The sequence below is a fragment of the Aegilops tauschii genome, chromosome 4 (assembly GCF_002575655.3).
Source record: "Aegilops tauschii subsp. strangulata cultivar AL8/78 chromosome 4, Aet v6.0, whole genome shotgun sequence".
NCBI classification, from domain to species: Eukaryota; Viridiplantae; Streptophyta; class Magnoliopsida; order Poales; family Poaceae; genus Aegilops; species Aegilops tauschii.
In genome coordinates, this window is record NC_053038.3 from 506,736,909 (window position 1) to 506,761,426 (window position 24,518).

At 42.7% G+C, this 24,518-nt stretch overlaps 1 protein-coding gene across 1 annotated transcript; it reads right to left on the bottom strand.

The window, feature by feature from the left end:
- Positions 1-259: 259 nt before the first annotated feature.
- LOC109764592 (uncharacterized) lies at positions 260-1,814 on the bottom strand. Its single transcript, XM_073497399.1, has one exon. The coding sequence runs from the start codon at positions 1,777-1,779 to the stop codon at positions 1,381-1,383; it is 399 nt and encodes a 132-aa protein (XP_073353500.1). The 5' UTR covers positions 1,780-1,814; the 3' UTR covers positions 260-1,380.
- Between the last annotated feature and the right edge of the window lie 22,704 nt (positions 1,815-24,518).

The window sequence follows — 24,518 nt, forward strand, 5'->3', positions numbered from 1 at the left end:
ACGGCTAAACTAATTTGGATGGTGTGGCACAAGGAGAAGGGAGAGAATTCCTGGTAGAGGGGGCTAGGGATGAAAACGCGTAAACGGACGGAACTGGGTCCTACCACATTTATTTTCATATTTTTGTTGCATAAACGGAAATGAATATAGAAACCCTGAAAATAAATATGGAAACCGATGCTATCGGAAACCAACACGAACGAATACAGAGTGTACATGGAAACAAAACTGTGTGTTGACCGAAACTTCAACCCCCCCTTAAATCATTAAATCATAGAGACACACAAACACAAAAACAAACAAATTTAAAGAATTGTTAACATGGCTACAAAATAATATGGTTGTGTTAGCAACATAGGGTAGTATTGTAGTAGTACATGGCAATTCCGTATAGGGTCTAGTTGAGTATGTGTGTGGTAGTTGGACTACACTAGTTGTTCCTTAAATGATTCATTCTACTTATTGTGTTATTATGTGTTGTTTGGTAGTTGGCCTACAAGGCAGCCATGGGCTTACAGTAGAAACGAAAATTCCATATTCACGGATTCCGTTTCCATGTCTATTCCAGCGGAGAACAGCGTTCCGTTTTTGTTTTCATTTTCACATAAAAAATTCCATTTTTGTTTCTGTTTTACAAATTTCCTTCTCCGTTTTCATATTTCCTGTCTGTTTTTATTTTTTTCCCAGAAAAGCGAAAACTTTTCACTCCATTTTCATCCCTAATGGGAGCTAGCTATTTAGATATAGTAGATTTGGATGATGTGGCACAAGGAGAAGGGAGAGAATTCCTGGTATTAGGGGCTAGCTATTTAGATATAGTAGATAAGATAAGATGCCAGCTTTCTTGCTAGATCTTTCAAAAAAAAAAAATCTGTCTTCAAGCTTGAATCAGACATTAAGGTATGGAGGGATGGCCCCAAAACCATGAAATTCTAGGCTAGGACCCAAATATTTACAGGATCGACCAGAAGTAGATTACTGCAAGCAGTTAGAGACAAAGCTTTCAATCAGTGTAGCGAATTAACTAACAAAGTAGCAATCCATGCATGGAGATATCTGAACATCGAGAAAGTACATTTGTAAGCCCGAATTGCACATCTTTGTTCAAGCTTGAATCAGACGTACGTAAGAAATTCTAGGCTAGGACCGAATATTTACAGGCGATCCACCCGAAGTATATTACAGACAATGCTTCCGATGAATGTAGCGACTTAACAAACAAAGTAACAACCCATGCATGTCCAAATCTCAAGAGCCAACCAACATAAGTATTTAACCTGCATGTAAGCGGTAGCAGAAAGACAACACAAGAAATGAAACTATTTGAAGAGAGAGGAGAAACGAACTACTGCATGTCCTACTCCTGCATGGATGGATTGATCAAAGCTTCAGGGACAGGTCAATCGCCTCGTCCGCAAGCTCTCCGTTGCCTCTTCTTGTCCCGAACGAGGCTCCTCCCGCACCATTACCCGTGCCCTGCTGGCGATGTCGACGAGGGTGGATCCTCCCTCCTGCTCCACACGCGTGGGCGCCGGGGCGCAGCGGAGCTCTCCAGTCATCGACGGCGGCCTTACCAAGCAATCCCGCCGCCGCTGACGAGAGCGCCATGGCCCGCCTGTGCAGGTCGCGCTGCAGCTTGTGCGCCTTCTGGTGGCCGCCGAGTGCCTGCGGGCTCCTGAACTTGGCGGGGCAGTAGCCGCAGGCGAACACCGGCTGAACCCTCGGCGGCGAGTACTGGCGCAGCGACAGGCTCAGATCGAGCCCCTCTTCCGCCTCCATGCCCTGGATATGGTGGTACGTAGCGTAAACGGTGTGGCAACTGCCAAGGCAACCAATCATGCACGCAGAGGTGCCATGTTGATATTATGGCGCGGCCGGTACTCGCACGGACAGGTCTCAGTATTCATCAGATCACGCGGGTTTACTTTTTCGGGCAAAATCAGCTACTATCGAAGCGGACGCCACTGAACGCGGTGGCCGGTGTCTCAGACAATGCATGCTTGCGGTCACTGCTCTCGTGATCAATGGCCACCCTATACACGTCTATTGCAGCATTATTACTGAATCAACACGTACGTCCCCATACTGTCACCGCGCTAGCTATAGCAAAGCGCCAAAGCCACAACCACATAGACATGGCCCAAAACGCGATTCGGAGGGCGAGCACCAGGCAGCTCGACACCTGGAGGCGGCCATGCACAGGTTTAACCACACAGGACAAAAACAGTACCCAGTCAGAAGATTTGAAACCCTTTAATGAATCTGAAGTAATGGTGCTAGTTGAAGTAGCAACTGGAGTGATTTATAGTTGTATAATCATCATTGGCAGGGTTCCATGATGATGTCTGGGTTGTGCTTAGTTTTAACCTGAGCATTTTTTTGCAAACGAAGTATACTCCTTTTTAGCACTAGTAAAAATCCTCATACTCCATGGAGTTGTTGAAAAACGTACACCATAGATCACACTGTTTCCTGAACAAAAGTCAAGAAATTTAATACGTACTTGTAGAGCGACTGTTCCATGGAATCGGACCTTGGTATAGATGCCTGGATATACACAGATCGTAGCCAAAATAAGCGTTTCTTTTTCCCATCTACAAAAAATAGGATTCCATCCGAAATAAAAAAATTAGGAGCCTCCATCAAGAGGAGGAGGCGTGCTCGCCCTACTCATGGTAGCGCTCAGTAAATGGAGTGCCCCATTGCAAGGCACGAAGTGACACAAAGCCTACCGACCTACAACACCTAGAGCCATTCATTGCAACTTCTTCCAGTAAAATTAGTGTGGAACTTCCCACAAACAAGAATTCAAATCTTGTTTATGTTCCCGAAAATAGTGAGGGTGTTTCCTCTAGCAAGGAGAGAGGAGATTTAAAAAATGATTAGTGTACACCCTAATTTCGTAAATATAAAAAGGGAACCTATTTTTACACCAGATTCCTTAATTTTGTGCCTAGGAGTGTTATGATTAATGAGATGCTTGCTAAACCTCCTAAGAAATCAGGTTGCATAATCGAGGAGTTAAAAGATGACAATGATTCATACTATGCATTATGCCTAGTTAGGGCCATTAAACAATAGCGTTTGTTGAGAGGCAACTCAATAGTTATGCTTTACTTTTGTTCATTTATTTTGTGCCAACATGATTATTGCTACTGTAGTAATTGTGTTTGCATCTTCTCTTTTGATTTTTGTGCTAAGTAAATCCTTTTAGATAGTGTGGATGCTTGTTGGTTTGATCCTATGCAGAAACGGAAAGTTTTGCGTCCACTATACAAATTTTCATTCTGTACTGGAGCGTGATCAATTGCTGAAATTTTTACACGGTATTGGGCTGAAAATTGTTTATGTCATCCTAATTTTCAAAAAATGTAGAGTTACATCACTACATACAATTCTGTTTTAGACAGATTATGTTTTCATTGCATAGTGTGCTTATTTCAAAATTTCTATAGATTGTATCATTGGTATAAGTCATGGAGATGATAGAATACAGTATGTATTATGTAAGAACAATTATGAATCTTGCTTTTGATAGTACCTAAGTTAATGATTTATTTTATTATACTAATGGATCTCACAAAGTTTTGTTAAGTTTTGTGTGACTGAAGTTTTCAAGTTTTGGGTGAGATGGCGATGAAAGAAAGGATAAGGAGCGACAAGATCTTAAGCTTGGGGATACCAAAGGCACTTCAAGGTATTATTCAAGGAAGATCCAAGCATATAAGGTTGGGGATGCCCCGGAAGGCACCCCCTCTTTCATCTTCAATTTATCAGTAATATCACTTGGAGTTACATGTTTATTCGTCACATAATATGTGTTTTGCTTGGAGCATTGTAAGTTTTATTTTTTGTCTGTGTGCTTATTTTCACAGTAATTATTTCCTGATCATACCTATTAAGAGAGACACACATTTATCACAATTTTATAGAATACTCGTTGATCTTCACTTATATCTTTTGAATTGAGGCAAACGGTCATGTTCTTCACTTATATCTTTTGAGCATGACGATATATATTTTATAGAAATAATTTGCACTCTCTTGATTCACGTATATCTTTTTTGGGAGTTAAATAGGAACTGGAAATTTGCATTAGTATATATTTGGTCCAAAAATAATAGGTATATAAGGGTGGAATAATAAAAAGTTGCATGTAGATCACTGAATATGTTGCGTTTGATAAATGATATTGAGGTTATAATATGAAGGATTTCTAGTCGATAGTCTTGGTCTAGTAATAATAATGATGTTAAGGTTCGTGATGTCCTATTTATTAAAGTGTCGGTTGTGGCATAGATAGGAAGTTGTAGCATAATTTATTATTGATTGATAACATTTTTGTTGTCCGGACCGGGGACGCGTGATGGTTAACTCCTCCCAACCTCCTCCCTTGGGGCATGCTAGTAATACTTTGCTTCGGGGCCTCCAGGCTTTCACAATAAATACTTGAGCTCTTTATAACTAATGTGGATTTTTCGACTATAAGCACATCCACCTATTCCTATTTTGCTAGCCTCTCCGATATTGTGCATTGCCCATTATCATACTTGTTGCAAACTTCACCGATGCATGCAAACCCCGTGATATGACACGCTCTATCACACATAAGCCTTATATATCCTCCTTCAAAACGGCCACCATACCTACCTATTATTGTATTTTCTTAGCCATTTCAAGATATATTGCCATCCAACTTCCACTGTCACTATTCACATGACTTGAGCATTCATTGACATTTTGCTCTGCGTGATCATATATAGCTGACATGATATTTGTGGCAAAGCCACCGTTATCATTGTTATACCTGGTACGCTAAATCATTGCACATCCTGGTACTACAAGAGGCATTCATATGTAGTCATATTTTTCAGCTTATTGAGTTGTAAGTAAATTAAAGTGTGATGATCATCATTATTAGAGCATTGTCCTAACGAGGGAAATAATGGTGGAGACTTATGAGTCCTCGGAAAAGTGGGGACGGGGTACATGGAACTGTTCTAGCAAAAATGAAAAAATAATGAGAAAAGGAAAAAATGAGAGAAAAAGAGAGAAGGGGCAATGCTACTATCATTTTACCACACTTGTGCTTCAAAGTAGCACCATGCACTACATATAGAGGATCTCCATGCTTTTCACTTTCATATACTAGTGGGATATTTACATTATAGAACTTGGCTTGTATATTCCGATGACGAGCTTCCTCAAATGCTCGAGGTTTTCATGAGCAAGCAAGTTGGATGCACACCCACTTAATTTCACATAGAGAGCTTTCATACACGTATAGCTCTAGTGAATCCATTGCATGGCAATCCATACTCATTGCATTGATATTGATTGTAAGTCCTCTCCATTGCCTAATGGTCCGCTTAGTTGATGCGAGACTTTCTCATATTTTTGCCTTCCCTTATAAACCCCAATTATCATTCTCTTTCTTGTCCAAAGTGCTAAGTCCATGTCTCACGCTCATTTATTGAGTAAGTTAAAAAAGATGAAGCTGGAAAAAGTATAATCCAATTGCTTGGTTTGGAACCGGGGTGTTCATGATTTATACTTTATGTTAGGAAGATCGAGCTATGCCATGCTTACATGATTAAATGTTTAGGAATTACATTCTTTAGCATTTTCTATTTTTAAAGATAATGATTTTTTAAAGATAATGATTACTTTCAAGTACTCTTGCATATTATCGTTTTGATATCAGCAATCATCCGCTTCTCTATATTCATGCCCCAAAAAGAATTAGATGATCAAAGAAACATCTATGTAGCATTACACATCAAAAACTCTTTTTATCATTTACCTACTCGAGGAGATTTAAGAATTAAGCTTGGCGGTGTTGATACGTCTCTAGCATATCTATAATATTTTATTGTTTCATGCTATTATATTATCATTCTTGTATGCTTTATATTCCATTTTATATTATTTTTGTGGACTAACCTATTAACTTAGAGCCTAGTGCTAGTTTCATATTTTTTGCCTATTTCTTTTTTCGCAGAAAAAACCTACGAAACGAAGTCCAAACACGATGAAACTTGACGGTGGTTTTTGCTGGACTACGAGTGACCCTACAAGATTTATGGAGAGACCAGATGATATAGGAGGAAGCCACAAGCTCTAGGGGCACGCCCCTGGGGAGCGCCATCAGCACTTGTGGGCCCCCTGGCCACCCCCTGACCCAATTCCAACCCTATAAATTCTCTCCAAAACCCCTGAAGCGAGACCCCAAAAAATTATCACCACACAAGCCTCTGTTCTTTCATAATCTCATCTGGAGGCCTTTTCTGGTACTCCGTCGGTGGGGAAAACCATTGGGGAGACAATCTTCATCGGCCGCTTGCTGCCTCCATGAAGATGTGTGAGTAGTTCCTACTGGACCTATGGGTCCATTGATGACCCACAAGTATAGGGGATCTATCATAGTCCTTTTGATAAGTAAGAATCTCAAACTAACGAGGAGCAGAAGGAAAGGACAAGCGGTTTTCAGCAAGGTATTTTCTGCAAGCACTAAAATTATCGGTAAGAGATAGTTTGGTGATAAGATAATTCGTAACGGGTAACAAGTAACAAGTGTAGCAAAAGTGAGCAAGGTGGCCCAATCCTTTTTATAGCAAAGGATAAGCCTAGATGAACTCTTATATAAAGCAAGGAATTATCATCAAGTTAGTTTTCATCATGCTCATATGATTTGCATTTGTTACTTTGATAATTTGATATGTGGGTGGACCAGTGCTTGGATGTTGTCCTTAATTACTTGGACAAGCCTCCCACTTATGATTAACCCCTCTTGCAAGCATCCGCAACTACGAAAGAAGAATTAAGATAAATCTAACCATAGCATGAAACATATGGATCCAAATCAGCCCCTTACGAAGCAACGCATAAACTAGGGTTTAACCTTCTATCACTCTAGCAATCCATCATCTACTTATTACTTCCCAATGCCTTCCCCTAGGCCCAAACCGTGGGGAAGTGTCATGTAGTAGACATTCACATAACACCACTAGAGGATAGACAACATACATCTCATCAAAATATCGAACGAATACCAAATTCACATGATTACTTATAACAAGACTTCTCCCATGTCCTCGGGAACAAACGTAAATACTCATAAAGCATGTTCATGTTCAAGATGAGAGGGGTAATAAATATCATTAAGGATATGAACATATGATCTTCCACCAAATAAACCAACTGGCATCAACTACAAGGAGTAACCAACACTACTAGCAACCCATAGGTACCAATCTGAGGTTTTGGAACAAAAGATTGAATACAAGAGATGATCTAGGGTTTGATAGGAGATGGTGCTGGTGAAGATGTTGATGAAGATTGACCCTCCCTCGATGAGAGGATCATTGGTGATGATGATGGCTTCGATTTCCCCCTCCCGGAGGAAAGTTTCCCCGCCAGAATAGCCCCGCCGGAGCCCTAGATTGCTTCTGCCCATGTTCCGCCTCGAGACAGCAGCGCTTCGTCCCGAAAGCTTCCTTCTTATTTTTTCCTAGGTCAAAACGCTTCATATAGCAGAAGATGGGAACCGGACGATGGCCAAGGGGCCCACAAGCCCTGGGGCGCACCCTGGGGGGTAGGGCGCGCCCCCAGGCTTGTGGCCTCCTAGTGGGTCCCCTTCTGTTGTTTCTTCACCCAATATTTTTTATATATTCCAAAACAATTCTCCTTAAAGTTTTAGGACATTTGGAGTTGTGCAGAATATATATCTAAATTTGCTCCTATCCGGTCCAGAATTCCACCTGCCAGCATTCTCCTTCTTCATGTAAATCTTGTAAAATAAGAGAGAAAAGACATAAGTATTGTACCATAATGTGAAATAACAGGCCATAATGCAATAAATATCAATAAAAAACATGATGCAAAATGGACGTATATCATCCATATCGGTAGATAGATGGCATTCTTCCTCTTTTGATCTTCAATACAATGATCTCCACTAAGATCTATTTGATGTATTTCTTGTGGTATGTTTGTTGGGATCTGATGAATTGTGGGTTTATGATCAGCTTATTCATTGAAACTATTTGAGTCTTTTCTGAGATTTATATACGTGTGATTTCATAGATATGTATGCTAGCCAATTAGACGAGTAGATCTTCAGGGAGAGTGGTACATAGTGGTGGGTTCAATCTTGCAGTGTCCTTATCTTTGACAGGAGGAGTAGCAAGGCACGTCTTGTATTATTGCTACTAAGGATAAAACGATGGGGTTCGAACATATTGCTTGGTCTTACTTTGTCTACATTATGTCATCTTGCTTAAAGTGTTACTCTGTTTGTCATGAACTTAATACTTTTATATGCATGATGGATAACAGTCTTGGGATAGAGTAAAAGTAGTAGATGCAGTTGGATTAACAGTCTACTTGTCACAAACATAATGCCTATATATGGATCATGCCATGAAGAATCATAATCATAACTATGTGCTATTTTGTCAATTGCCCAACAGTAATTTGTTTACCCACCATCGTTATGCTGATGAGAAAGATGCCTCTAGTGAACCTATGGCCCTCGGTTCCATTCTCCATTATTACTAAAAACGTACAATTGCTCGCTATACTTATTTGCTTTTTTTGTTTATTTACCTATCACTATCAGATTTAATCCTTGCAACTGGTGAGAATAAGGGGATTGACAACCCTCTTTCCTTTGTTGGGTGCAAGCATTTTCTTTGTGTGTAGGTACTATTCACGTTGTTTGTGTGTCGTCTCCTTCTGGTTTAACAAACCTTGGTTCTTAACTAAGGGAAATACTATCTGCTACTATACTACTTCGCTCCGTCTCTTCAGAGAAGCCCAACAACTCTATAGACAACAGCACATCCCAGCTCCAGATCCAAGATATGGAATGAAGCCAGACATTCCATCCATTCCAACAACCTGTTGCGGCATGCTAGACCTTTGCCCATCCCCATACCCATCAGAATTTTCCATCTGTGCAAACCATTGTTGTTGCAGTGCCCTCGCCGGGATCTGTACTAGCGAATTCCCACTGGCATCATCCATTGAGTAGGTGCCTCTTGGATAGGAACCTAATTTTCCCTCTTGTCCATGAGCCCCCTCAGAAGCTTGATAACTAGCCCCCATCTAAACCGAAGAAACTCTGACTGAGATCCTACCCTGCAGACTGCCCCTACTCGATTCTCTCCCATAAAACCTCCATCGCCGCTCTTCCCCTTTCTAAATATGGTCATATTGCTCCCATCACCGCTGTAACTCCCCCTTAGATCACCACCACTAAAATTTCCACGCCACCTCTGCCATGCCGCCTCCTCTGATATTGGGAGTTAATTTTTTCCTTTTTCTCTCTTGCCAACCCCGTCCTGGAGAACCCACCATCGCCGTCGTCTGGCTCTGTGCCTCCCCTAACCCTAATTGTTGTGACCCAATAGAGTTCTCGATATTCAACACCGGTAGGTGGGCTTGTCTAGAAAGCAGAAGAACTCGGAAGGGGTATGATGCGGCTTGAACTACGTCGGTATTTCCCCAAAGAGGAAGGGATGATGCATCACAGCTACGGTAGGTATTTCCCTCAGTGATGAGACCAAGGTTATCGAACCAGTAGGAGAACCACGCAACACCACGTAAACAGCTCCTGCACACAAAGAACAAATACTTGCAACCCGACGTAAGAGAGGGGTTGTCAATCCCTCACGGGTAAAAAGATAGGTAAAATTGTAGTAGATTGGATAAATAGATCTAGCGCGAACGCAAGATAAAATAAATAAATAAAAATTTCAGCAAAGTATTTTTGTATTTTTGGATTAATAGATCTAAAAATAAAAGCAAATAAAAATAGATCGCGAAGGCAAATATAATAAAGAAGAGACCAGGGGGGCGTAGATTTCACTAGTGGCTTCTCTCGAGAAAAATAGCATACGGTGGGTGAACAAATTACTGTTGGGCAATTGATAGAACTTCAAATAATCATGATGATATACATGCAATGATCATTATATATGCATCATGTCCAAGATTAGTAGACCGACTCATGCCTTCATCTACTACTAGTACTCCACACATTGACCGCTATCCAGCATGCATCTAGTGTATTAAGTTCATGGAGAAACAGAGTAATGCAATAAGAACGATGGCATGATGTAGACAAGATTTATTTATGTAGAAATAGACCCCATCTTGTTATCCTTGATAGCAACGATACATATGTGTCGGTTCCCCTTCTGTCACTGGGATCAAGCACCGTAAGATCAAACCCATCACAAAGCACCTCTTCCCATGGCAAGAAAAATCGATCTAGTTGGCCTAACTAAACCAAAGATTCGAAGAACAAATACGTGGCTATAAGTAATCATGCATATAAGAGATCAAAAGACTCAAATAACTTTCATGGATAAAAAGATAGATCTGGTCATAAACTCAAAGTTCATCGGATCCCAACAAACACACCGCAAAAAGAGTTACATCAGATAGATCTCCAAGAGACCATTGTATTGAGAATCAAAAGAGAGAGAGAGGAAGCCATCTAGCTACTAACTACAGACCCGTAGGTCTACAATGAACTACTCACGCATCATCGGAGAGGCACCAATGAGGATGATGAACCCCTTCGTGATGGTGTCTAGATTGGATCTAGTGGTTCTGGAACTTGCGGCGGCTGGAACTGATTTTCGTCGACTCCCTTAGGGTTTCTGAAATATTGGGGTATTTATAGAGCAAAGAAGTGGTGCAGGAGGCCACCGAGGTGGGCACAACCCACCAGGGCGCGTTCTTTGGCCCATCTTGTGTCTTCTGGTCCAGAAAAAATCCACAAAAAGTTTCGCTGCGTTTGGACTCCGTTTGGTATTGATTTCCTGCGATGTAAAAAACAAGCAGAAAACAGGAACTGACACTGGGCACTATGTCAATAGGTTTGCCCTAAAAAATGATATAAAATGATTGTAAAACATCCAAGAATGATAATATAACAACATGGAACAATCAAATATTATAGATACGTTGGAGACGTATCAGGGTACTTTCAAAGTGCACATTCTTTTTTGGTTCCATTAACTGGGCTACATCTAACACAAAATCCCCATTAAGCCCATGGATTGGCTCCAAATGAGGCCCAAAATCCCATTCATTAAGATCCACCCCACCCTGAATCTCAACTAGCGACATTTGAAATTCAAATTTGGAGGGTACTTCCATTTCCAAATCAGTAGCATCCCAAAAACCAGGTATGCTTTGTGACTCTTCCCCAATCTGCCTCGTAATAAAATCTCTACTCCATACATGTTTATACGCATCATTATCATCCATTTCATGTAGGAATCTATGGATATGAGTATCGTTTTCTCTATTTTTGCCCATACCAACAGAAGAATCGGGGATAATTTTGATGCTCCTATCTTTCCTCTCACAATCAACCCCCCCTTATTCGTAGCTATTACTATCCGTCCTATCATTTTTAGTCCCCCTAATCTTTGATTCTCTTCGTTGTGTTCGTCTATATTTCATCAGGAGGGGAATTATCATCTAGATTATCTGATTCATCGATCAGAAATCGCAACCAGGAGAAATGATTGAGATTGCTCTTCTTACTATCATCATAAATGTCTGAGATAAAACGTAATTGAATTCGAGCCCCAGTATTGATACTTGAGGATCGACGACAAGCCCTTCTCGGCGTTGTTGGCAACATCACCAGCTAGTGACCGAAAGTGGCCACTAGTCAGCGAGACGCCTACTTATCCCGAGAGAGGGAGCGGATCCTAGTGGAGTGGAGGGGGGACCTTCGGGAGCGGCACCGATATCCGACCACCCCTGTCTGCCTCCCCGTCCTGCGCGGCGCCACCATCTCATTGTTAGAGATCTCTATCGGCATGGCGACTGTCCTGGTGCAGGCAGCCCCATCACGACTCCACCTCCACACACAGCCCGAAGATGTGCGAGTGAAACACGGCCAACTTGAATTGCCTGCACGGATCCGGCGACTCCACCTCCATCATCGCCCACGGGACCACCGCCAGAGTAGGTTGTGTCAGGTTGTTGGGGAAGCACCTGGCCTTGTTTTCCTCATCACGCACCGATCTGACTGCGAATGCCTCCTTGTTGAGTTCCCTCGCATATGGGAACCACGCATCAATCTCACGGAGGTGGGAAAGCTTCTCCGTGTCGCCACCCACGATCTGTTGCATCTTTGCCTCTCTCCTCGACATCACGTCGCAGGGGAATTGATTTTCCCATAGCTACCGTTTCTGGTCGATATGATGAGCATGTTTCTAGGCGGAGAAGATGGAACGGAACTAACTGAACCTCCCATCGAATTTGGCTTATGAATACCTGCATTGCACCCCACCAACCGGCGTTAGCTTGACTTCTGCATCCAAGTCGGCCATGGTGAGCATGCGACTAGCTTGGTAAGCTACCAACAAGTCGACCATGGTAAACGGCGTGTCGAGATCGCTTAGCATGGGGCCTAAGCTAGTGCTTCCCAGTTGAAGTTGGACACCGGTTGATGCGCTATAATCGTGACCATGAGCGAGAAAAGAAGAAGTCTATCTTCAAGCTTGAATCAGACGTTAAGGCATGGACAGCTGGACCCAAAACCAAGAAATTCTAGGGTAGGACCGAATATTTATAGGCGATCGATGAAAAGTACATTACTGCAAGCAGTTACGGTAAAGGAATAGAGAGGGATATGGTGGAATTGATGTTATATTGCTTGAGCCTCATGGGCATATATATAGGAGTACATGATCTTCTCGGAGTACAAGACAAGCTAGAATAATTCCTAGTCTATCCTATGTTTTCTAATAATCATGATACTCAACATCCCTTCGCAGTCACAACAGTAGTGACACAGACGGCGAGACTCGAGAATAATACAAAGGTAAGTCGACGGACATCCCTCCGACAGTCGAACGACCGATGCATCGTGGAAGTCGTGGCTGGAGTGGAAATTGACGAGGTTCCTCAAGCAAGGCGGTAGCCTATTGTGTCGATGTCGAGGTAGCCGAGATCATAGGGTGGTATAGCCATGGTCGAGTTAGTCGTGCGGGGGACGTCATGGTCGAGGTCGAGTCTGGGTGGCCGGTGTCGAGGTAGTCGCCGTGGACCGAAAAGAAGAGCTGCAGCGACAGCGGTCTGAGGCGGCGGTGGAGGTTCTCGAAGTAGGTGATGAAGAACCCGACGACGTCACAAAGACCGACACGAACGGTGGCATTCCCGCGCCTGGGAAGGCGCCACAATGCATACCAAACAAAAGTTGACATGCGTGGATGGCGAAGAGGACACCGATGAGGTTGATCAAGCAAGGCGGTAGCCCATTGTGCCGGTGTCGAGGTAGCCGAGAGCGTAGGGTGATGTAGCCATGGTCGAGGTAGCTGATACGTCTCCATCGTATCTACTTGTCCAAACATGTTTGCTCTTGTTTTGGACTTTAATTTATATGATTTGAATGAAGTTAACCGAGACCGGTGCTGTTTTCAGCAGAACTACCTTGGTGTTGTATCGGACGAAACTTTTCGAAGATTTTTTATTGAATAAATAAAAAAATACTAGAACGAAGATCCAGCAGAGGGGGCACCAGTTTCCCACAAGGCAACATGGCGCGCCTACCCCCCAGGGCGTGCCCTGATGCCTTGTGGGGCCCACGTGGCTCCGTCCGACCTAATTGCAACGCTATAAATTCCGTTTCCCCGAGAAAAAATTAGATGAAGAAGTTTCATCGCGTTTCTCAATACGGAGCCGCCGCCACCCTCAGTTCTACATCGAGAGGGATGTTCTGGAGTCCGTTCGGGGCTCCGGAGATGGGGATTTGTTGTCATCATCATCACGAGCCCTTCTTCATCAACAACTTCATGATGCTCACCAATAGGAGTGAGTAATTCCTTCGTAAGCTTGCTCGACGGTGATGGTGCTAAATGAGATTTGTCATGTAATCAACTCAATTTGTTAGGGCATGATCACTAGTATCCACTATGTTCTAAGATATTCCTATGACTTTGCTATGCTTAATGCTTGTCAGTAGGGCCCGAGTTCATGATTTCAGATCTGAACTTATTATGTTTTCATGAATATACGTGTGTTTCGGATCCTATCTTGGAAGTTGTACGCACCTATTACGTGTAATGATCCACTGACCCCAAAGTGACAATAATTGAGATTCACTCTGATGATGACCATAGTATGAGGAGTTCATGTATTCACTGTGTATTAATGCTTTATTCCGGTTCTCTATTAAAATGAGGCATTAATATCCCTTAGATTTCCTTATGGACCCCGATGCCACGGGAGGGTAGGACAAAAGATGTCATACAAGTTCTTATTATAAGCAGGTATGACTATTTACGAATACATAGGTACATTACATTGATGAAATGGAGCAATGGTGTATTGCTCTAAATTGTGACTGTTATACGATGAATGTCACCCAACACAAATATCCATTGTTGATCCAGTGCCTACGGTTTTCTCATATTGATCTTTGTTAAGTTACTACCGTTGTTGTTGGTGTTACAATAACTACAAAAATATTTCTGCTACTATTACCACTGCTATCAAACTATCATACTACTGTGCTACTAAACACTTTGCTGCAGATATTTAGTTCTACAGGTGTGGTTGAATTGACAAGTCAACTACTGTAAATATTCTTTGATTCCCTTTGTGTCGAATCAATAAATTTGGGTGAAATACTACCGTCGAAGACTACCGGCATCCTATATACTTGTGGGCTTTCAGTAGCCGTGCGAGGGACGCCGTGGTCGATATCGACTCGGAGTGGCAGGTGTTGAGGTAGTCGCCGTGGACCGGGAAGAAGAGCAGCGGCGGCGATGACTGGGTTAGGAGCGCGGCGGTGCTCGAAAGAACCCGACAACATGACAAAAACCGGCGCGGCGATGGCGTTCCTGCGTCTAGAAAGGCGGCGCCTTGCATAACACACAAAAGTCAACACGCGTGGACGGCAAAGTGGACCGCGTCCCGCGGCGCTACGACTCAAAGAGGCAACGCAACGGGTGTAAAGGAATAGAGAGGGATATGGTGCTTGAGCCTCGTAGGCATATATATATAAAAATAGATGATCTTCTTAGAGCATAAACTAGTTAGAATAATTTTTGGTCTATCCTATGTTCCTAATAATCATGATACTCAACAAATAAAGCTTCCGATCAGCGTAGCGAATTAACCAACAAAGTAACAATTGGAGATATCCGAAGATCGAGCAAGTACAGTGTCAACTGTCAAGCCCAAATCAAGAGTGAACCAACATAATTATTTAACCTGCATGTAAGCGATAGCAGAAACACACACAAGAAATGGAACTATTGGAAGAGAGAGGAGGAGCGAACTACTGCGTATCCTGCTCCTGCATGGATGGATCGATCAAAGCTTCAGCGCAGGTCAATCGCCTCGTCCGCAAGCTCTTCGCTGCCTCTTCTTGTCCCGGACGAGGCTGCTCCCGCACCAGTACCCGTGCCCTGCTGGCGATGTCGACGAGGGTGGATCCTCCCTCCTGCTCCCCACGCGAGGGCTCCGCACGCGTGGGCGCCCGGGCGCAGCGGAGCGCGGTGGTCATCACCGGCGGCCTTACCAAGCAATCCCGCCGCCACTGACGAGAGCCCCATGGCCCGCCTGGACAGGTGGCGCTCCAGCTTGTGCGCGTTCTGGTGGCCGCCGAGCGCCTGCGGGCTCCTGAACTTGGCGGGGCAGTAGCCGCACGCGAACACCGGCTGAGACCTCGGCGGCGAGTACTGGCGCAGCGACAGGCTCAGATCGAGCCCCTCTTCCGTCTCTATGTCCATGCCCTGGATATGGCTATAACTGATATGGACAGCGCACCTAGTAGTTTTGAGAAAAAAAATTGTTAGCAGTGACGCACCAGGGATAGTGTCATTACTAGTTGATATGGATGACGGACCACACCCACCGTGGGTCATTAGTAGTTTTGAAAAAAAAAATTTTACTAGTTTTTAACTAGTAATGACGCATCAGTGGACAGTGCGCCATTACTAGTTTTAACTAGTAATGGCGCACTATCCCATGGTGCGCCACTACTAACATTTTTTTAAAAACTACTAATGGCGCACCACACACCAGGTGCGCCATTAGTAATCCTGGTACTAAATGCATCCCCCTGGACCGCCTTTTCAGTTTAAAAAAAATAAAAGAAAATGATGGAAATGTCAAAAAAATAAAAAATAATAAGTTTCCCATGTGATATGTGGTCTAGTTGTTGGGAAAATTTACAAATATGAATTTCGACTTTATTTGTAAAATCTCTCTGGAATTTAGTAAAATGGGCATAACTTTTGTATACGAACTCGGATTAAAAAGTTTTTTATATGAAAAATCATCTACTCGAAAAGTTACATCCGAATTGAACCGGGAGAACTTTGTTCAACATCTTCAAAATTCCCAAAAACCTAACAGAACGAAAGATACGGGGCTTTTAAGATCTAGAAGGGGGAAAAATGAAAAAAAAATTCAAACTTGCTAGTGGCGCACCATTTGCTAGGTGCGCCACTAGTAACAGAAAAAAAATTTGGGTTCAAATTTTCTTTTTTGGATTTTTTTTTCAAAATATAATACGTAATATGACCGGGAAGTTTGAAATATTTTTTCAAAATTTCGTCACACTCATGAACATGAACAAAGTCCTAGACATCAACAATGTTTAATAGGATTGATATGACAGAGATATCAATAAGTGCCTGTGAAATGAGCTGGTACTGGGGTTGGATAGAACTGCGAAGTTAAGCGTGCTCGGACTGATGTAGTGTGAGGATGCCATTACTATCTGGGATATTGCGCCATTAATATTTTGTTACTAATGGCATGATAATAGTGGCGCACCTGTAGTACGCCATAAATGGCAAAAACAGGTGCGGCACTAATTAGCCTTTTCTTAGAAGTGGATGGTACGTAGCGTAAACGGTGTGGCAACTGGCAAGGCAATGCAACCAATCATGCATGCCGAGGTGCCACGTTGATATTATTGGCGCGGCCGGTACTGGCACGGACGGCAACAGAACGCGGCGGCCGGTGTCTCAGACACTGCATGCTTGCGGCCACTGCTCTCGTGATCAATGGCCACCCTATACACACATCTATTGCAGCATTATTACTGAATCACCGCGTACGTCCCCATACTGTCACCGCGCTAGCTATAGCAACGCGCCGAAGGCACAGCCACATAGACATGGCCCAAAAAGCGATTCGGAGGGCGAGCACCAGGCAGCTCGACATCTGTCCCGCTTTCCTTCAATTTCTGTGATGCCTTTGCTGGCCTAGTACACTGAATGCCATCTATGCACGTAGATTTGTCATGCCTATTCACATATGAAGCCGTACGTGATTAAGTGAACAAAGGTCCTTCCCGAACAGCTTTTGTTTTTTACCAACAAAAAAGAAAAACTCCCGCAAAACTAGAAGCAGTCCCCCATCCTACACATGTCGCGTGCAGATAACACCTGGCAGGAGCATTTATAGGGATGGCAATGGGTACCCATTACTCGCGTACCCGGTGGGTAAAAAACCCTATTAGGGCAAGGGTTTGGATTACAAAAATACCCATGGTACATAAATAGGAAAATTTTAAACCCATCAGGTTTGGTGGGTACGGGTATGGTTTAGTATAACCCATACCCGTGTACCCATGTACCCACGTATAATCTGATAAATAGGCCTAAAATATTATTTATCCGCATATTAAATGTATTGTATCATTATGTGGACATAAATCCCGCAGCTATCCCACGTCCAGAATCCCAAATGTGATACTTGTGTCTAGGCGATTGATGTCCATTTCGCAAAAAAAAGGTGATTGATGTCCAGAATTGCCTCGTTCCTTTTATGGTTATATATGAATGTGATTGCGTGATTGACGAACTTGACGTCCAAAATTACCCGCATGCTTGTAGCAGCCAGCGCCCAGCAGAATAGATCGATCTCATCTTCTTGGGCTCTCGGCTCTCGCTGTCGGCCGCCAACGCCATCGCCTCCAGCCGCTTGCTGCCTCGCGCCACCACCATGGACCCAGCGGACGATGATGATAGCTCGCGCGTGGATGGGAACCGCAAGGAGCTGCAGCTCGGCGACCACCACAGCCAGGAGCACAACACGCCAACACCGAGCCCAAGCCCAACCCTATCATCGTATGGTGCCTTCCGCCTCCGCGCGCCAGGAAAGAGCCAACTCCCCGGCCGACGTCAAGGTCTTCCACCTCATGCTCCAGGGTCCAAGGTGCAACACCATCGCAGCACTATGTCCAAGACATCTGTGAAGCAGGTACGCCCTAGCCTACTTAGCAATGGTCGATCTGCTGCCGCAAAGCACAAGAACAGTAGCATGCCTATTTCGGCTAGGAGAGTATCGATTTTCTTTATGATTTTATGATTACGGGCACTGATCTTACAGTTTGGAGGTATTTGTTGTACAAGATGATGTGATGCATTCATGTAGATGAGCATTGATTTCTGCTGAGTAGACGTGATGTATATAGATGATGTGATGAATACGACTTTCTGTGTGTCATTGCGAGCTTCTTAAGTCTTAACTGAACCATGAAGTTTTATTAAGAGGGATCATGTCATGGTTATTGCTGCAGCAAATTGGTGACGAGCACTATGTGTGTACAACGATTGTTACCACGGCATCCACCTCTTTTTGATAATTCATTGTTTTGCACAGAGATACGGCTACGAGCACTCCGTGTGTAAAGTGATTATCTGAATCGTGAATTCTTTTGCTGCAGCAAGAGTGACGAGTTGTTCGTTTAGCTTCAGAAATTCTGAAAAAATAGCAGCGTTATTTATCACATGAACGTTTCTGTAGGGATTCTTGTGTGTAAATCCAAATGTTTTAGAGTGCAATTGTTCGAATGAAGTGTTGTTCTTGTGTGTAAATTCAAATGAAGTGTTGTTTTTTATAAATTATTATTATTATAAGTTGTTGTTTGTGACTATGTAATGCTCAAATTGATGTGTTGCAAATATGTGTAATTTTACCCGCGGGTATCCATTTACCCTGACGGGTGATGGGTATGGGGAAAAATTGTACCCGTTCACGGGTATGGGTATGGGTGATGGGTAAGGTTTGGGGTAACGGGTAAGAGTATGGGGTGGCTCCATCCGTACCCAAACCCGGCGGGTGCCATCCCTAAGCATTTACCCTTCTGGGGGTTTTATTTTGTTTTCTATGGTTTTTTGGTTCTCCTTTTCTCAGTTTTTTCGTTTCCTTTTTTCCTTGTACTCTTTTTATCGGTCAGCACAGGTTTCTTCTCGCGTGGAGCAGGTGTGCTTCACAGCACGGGAACACAAGCTACTACACATGGGAGCACAATTGTGATTCATCCTGCGGGAGCACAAAGCATTAGTACATGACACCTTAATTAGCAGCGTGCGAGAGTGTCTACTAGCACCGTGTATGTATGGATTTACTAGAAATCCAAAAACATAAAGAAAAAAAAACAGAAACTGACACTAGAGACTGAATTAATGGTTTAGTCCTAAAAAATAATATAAAATGGCATATAAATCATACAAAAGTGATAATATAATAGTATGAAACAATCAAAAATTGTAAATACATTTGACTTGTATTACGTCCCAAGAAGTATATGATTGATGATGGTTTCCTAGTTTATGTAATTATTCATTGAGATGTGCAAATTTGACGTTTAGTTACTTATGTAATGGATGTTTAATTCGGTTATGCAATCATGTTTTATAAGTATATGTTTTGTTCTGTAGACACAACATATATATTGTTGTGCAGGCAGAGCAAGTCACATCGCAAACGGTTAAAGTAAGGAATACGCCCGTGATGATTACCACAATTACAGATAATTTCTTCCTAGTGACTGTTTGCCTGTGACACACACATCTTTTAATGGGGAATCATTTGTGTTATTTTTTTCGTCGCAAATAGTTCTGTTTACTAAACTTTTTGCCGTATATCGCACATATCTTGTGTTAGGGAATCCTCTGTATTATTTTCACTCATCGCAAATAGTTCTACTGACAGAACAGTATGTCATATATGGCACACGCATCTCGTTTCTGAATCATGCCTGATGGATCAGTCATTGCACAAGTATCTTTTTCGTTCTGGCGGTTATATTTTTCTACCATTTGCGATGCCTGCAACGTATACAGTTTTGTCCAAGGGTGTGCGATAGATATGTCTTCTTAGCTGGGTTCTACACTAGTGAATGGGGCCTCATTATTGATAGCATCCTTGTTACTTTACCAATGCTCGGGATTAGTATAACAAGATCATAATCAATACATGAGCTACTCTTAGTGGCATGACTATGGATCATGTTGGTGTTTATGTTTCCATACATGCAACCGAGTTTTCCTCTAAATCTCATAGTCAGGAAACAATGCAATTATAGCACAAAAATATTATAAAACACTTATTATTGTCTTTAGAACATATTTCCAACAAACGCTTTGTAATGTGGACGAACGGTTCACAAGATATTTCATTAAAAAGGGATCTAGAAAAAAAGCACAAACAACCATCCTCACATCCCTCACAGATAGTAAGAAAAACCGACCAAAACTCTCTGGTGGCGACAAGTGATGCACATGAGTTGTGCCACTTGTTACTACTAGAGGAGTTTTGTGTAACCTTTGTTAATGGTACCCCTTAACTAATGATTTCATTGAATAAAAATAAAAATCCAGTTTTTTAATAATCCCCTATAATGTTTTCTATATTAAGATGCAAAAAATCGAATGGTAAGTATAACCTTTCTTGTATGCTATAATTTTTCATCATTTTCTTTGATAAAGGTTTTTGTTTAATTGTTTATCTCTTTTCAATTATAATTTCCACATGGAAGATAATTCATGTCAGCTTCTGTATGATCAATTATCCAACATACCCCCTCCATTCCATAGTGTAGTGCGCACATGCATGCTTTTCGAGATCAAAGTTTGACAATAAATTAGACCAATAATACATAAATTAAGCTACTGAAGAATTATACCATTGAAAACTTCTTTAGAGTACGAATTCAATGGTATCATTTTTATGACACATAACCCGCATTTTATTGGTTAAATTTATGGTCAAACTTAAATCTCGAAAAGCGTGTGCGCACTACATTATGAAATGGAGGGAGTACCTGTTTGCTTTTTGCGTCGTTACATTATATAATTCTACCAAAACATGATTGATCATTTTATAAATTTCATCCATGGAGCTACGGTGTAATTGAAAGCTTTCCTATTATTTCCTTTTTTCAACACCCTATTGTTTTCTGTATTGATATCAACTGTATGTGTGAGAAGATCAGATTTTATATTGTTGATGGTGTTTGTCAGTGTAGCTAGCAATAATACAGTGAACCTACGTGAATTTGTATGACAGTGAAACATCACCTCGGGTTACTAGATGGACATGGAGCATATTTTACGTAAGTTATGCCTCGTATGGCTAGAAAATCCTATACTCATGCTTATAAAAGACATTATATGATAGATGTATTACAATGGGGGAACACCATGGTATATCTGTAAGTTGAGGATCAAGTTGCCGAAGATGGAGGTGGAAGATATCAGGCCAAGATTGAACCAACTAATATACTTGACGGTAGGATCACTTGAGGGTAGGCCCAAGAAGAGGAGTCACCCTAGCAGGCTCGGGACAACCCAGGTTCATTTCAGGAGGTCCACTCAGCTTGGCCACAACAACGACCCCCACTTAGTGGCAGGCGTGTTTGTCTCAAATAAAAAAAACCTTAGTGGCAGGCGCACCACGAAGGCCACTTGGCAGAACCACTGGCGCGCCATCAAGTCTACTGTTATGACACCATCAAGATTGGTGTTACGACACCATCAAGACAAAGCATTATTATAGCGGAGTTAACCAGGGGTAACGATCCATCGCCAATACCACAATGTGTCGTCTCGGCTGTTGTACTACCTTATTGATCTCCAACGTATCTATAAATTTCAATGTTTTTAAAGGTTTTAGAGGGCCAACCTATTAATTCAGTTCTCGATGTCAATTTCTCTTTCTACTATTTTTGAATTTTTGAAAAATACCATACAAAAAGTCCCTTGGTATTCCGGGAAAATTAGAGGAGTATTTCTGTGCTAGAAGAAGACAAGGTGGCGTAGGCCCCTCACCTGGACCAACGCGCAGGGTCTAGGCGGCCCCGAGCTCAGGCGCCTAGGCACCCCGGCGATCTCCAACGCCTGATGGCTTATATATAACGCAAAACACCCATGATTTATGTAGGCGTCCGGTGCATGCATGGTTTCTTTTACTTTTTTATAGGCGTCCGGTGCATGCATACAACCATTCCTTCTTCTCCTCGGAACGTCTGGTCGGTTGGAAAGAAAGCGTTTCGAAGCGATCTTCCTTTTCAGCCTGATCTGTTACTCTGCTAGAGGGAGAATTCATCTCCATCATCACCAACATCAGTCCTCGCGCTCAAGATGAGTTGTGAGGAGTCCATCCTCTGGACTATTGGTTCATTGCACTAGCCCAGATGTAATCTCTCCACTTTGGTGTTCAGTACAATAGTCAGATGAGTTGTCTTACATGATGATGCTTAATCTGATGTAATCCGTATATGTGATGTTCATCATATGATGAATTATTTCTTTATGTTTAGATTTATGGATGCCTTTATGTTTGGTTTACAGATGCATATTTCTCTCTGATAGCTTGTTTACTCTTGGTAGTTTAGTTAAGATCAGTAGTCAGTAGAGGAGGAGTGTCATTCGTTGATTTTAATCTTGCTGGTAAACTAGCACAGTGACAGAAAGTAGAAAAGGCCCGTAGTATATTGTTGCCACTAAGGATAAATGTTTATAGGGGGACCAGACTAAGTCCTACAAATAACAGTATGTCATAATGCTTAAAGCAATTATCTGCGTTTCAATGTTCGAAATACCGGCCATTGCTACTTGGTGGGTGACCGCTACGGTCTCTGTTCAAGAATTCTTCCGATTAATCAGTTAACGGGCCAGTTAATCGCTACATATAGGGTGGCCGAATCAAATAGCACTTATTCACCGCGTTAACTTGTGAGGCCGGTTAGTTGGCCTCTCAGACCAACTAATCGGTTGTGGGGCCGATTAATCATTGCTGACCCATTAACTTGTGAGCAAACAAAGCCCAAAATTTTGCCCCGTAACCCCTCCCATCCCCCTCTCTCTTCTCAATAGCTATGGTTTGACCAAACAATAGCATATTTTGGTATATTACATAGCTAAGAACATGAGATTATGGTATAATACATAAGAAATTAGATATATGTTGTCAAGTTCCTATTTAATGTACCGATTAATGGTGGACTGATTAATCCAGTTAATAGGCCGATTCACCGATTAATCGTTACTCCCAAGCCGACCAAGCAGCTACTGGTTACCGATTTCCTGATCGATAGGGTTTGGGAACTTGCCCAGTGTGCTACCTTGCTCCTGATTCACCCCGCCTCTATTGGGAAACGTAGCATGCAATTTCAAAAAAATTCCTACGCTCACGCAAGATCTATCTAGGAGATGCATAGCAACGAGAGGGGAGAGTGTGTTCACGTACCCTTGTATACCGAAAGCGGAAGCGTTAGCTTAACACGGTTGATGTAGTCGAACGTCTTCTCGATTCAACCGATCAAGCACCGAACGTACGACACCTCCGAGTTCTGTACGCGTTCAACTCGATGACGTCCCTCGAACTCTTGATCCAGCAAAGTGTCGAGGGAGAGTTTCGTCAGCAGGACGGAGTGGTGACGGTGATGGTGAAGTGATCCGCGCAGGGCTTCTCTAAGCACTACGACAATATGACCGGAGGAGTAAACGGTGGAGGGGGGCACCGCACACGGCTAAGAATAATTGATGTGCCTTAGAGGTGCCCCCGCCCCTGTATATAAAGGATGGAGAGGGGAGGAGGCCGGCCTAGCACTAGTAGAAAAAGGGTCAAATGTCAAGCACATTAGTGCCGGTTTGCTTTTGAGCCGGCACTAATGTGTGCATTAGTGCCGGTTCCAACGGCTAGCCAGCCGTTTTCGTTAGTACCGGTTCGTGGCCGACCTTTAGCACCGGTTCGTGCCACGGACCGGTACTAAAGTGAGTGGTGGCAGGATGTTGTCAGTCCGGAGCCCCTCCAGCACCTTTAGTACCGGTTCATGGCACGAACCGGTGCTAAAGGTCGTCCTACATAAACCCTTCGTCCACCCAAGCTCGCTCTGTTCTTCCCCTTTCCCCTCTCCTCTATGTTCTTCCCCTCTTCCTCTCGAGCTCATCACACATTTTGCCCAAAATTTGTCAAGATTTGAAGACCCCCATCCATTCAAATGATCACAAAGGTTAGCAACTTTGTCCTTTCATCTCTCATTGCTAGATTAGCTCTTGCAATGCTTTGTATAGTGATTAATTTATGAGTTTACTAATTTGGTAGAAAATATATGTGCTAGTATTTGATTTATATGCAATTTGTGGTCAAAACTAACACTTAGTTTGCATATGTAGGTGTGGTTTACTTAGTGCCTTCTAAATCTCCGTCATAACCACAGTCGATCGCCCGCACCG

Excerpts from the sequence above, each read along its gene's own strand:
- LOC109764592 (XM_073497399.1), bottom strand. The coding sequence starts at position 1,779 with ATGGAGGCGGAAGAGGGGCTCGATCTGAGCCTGTCGCTGCGCCAGTAC.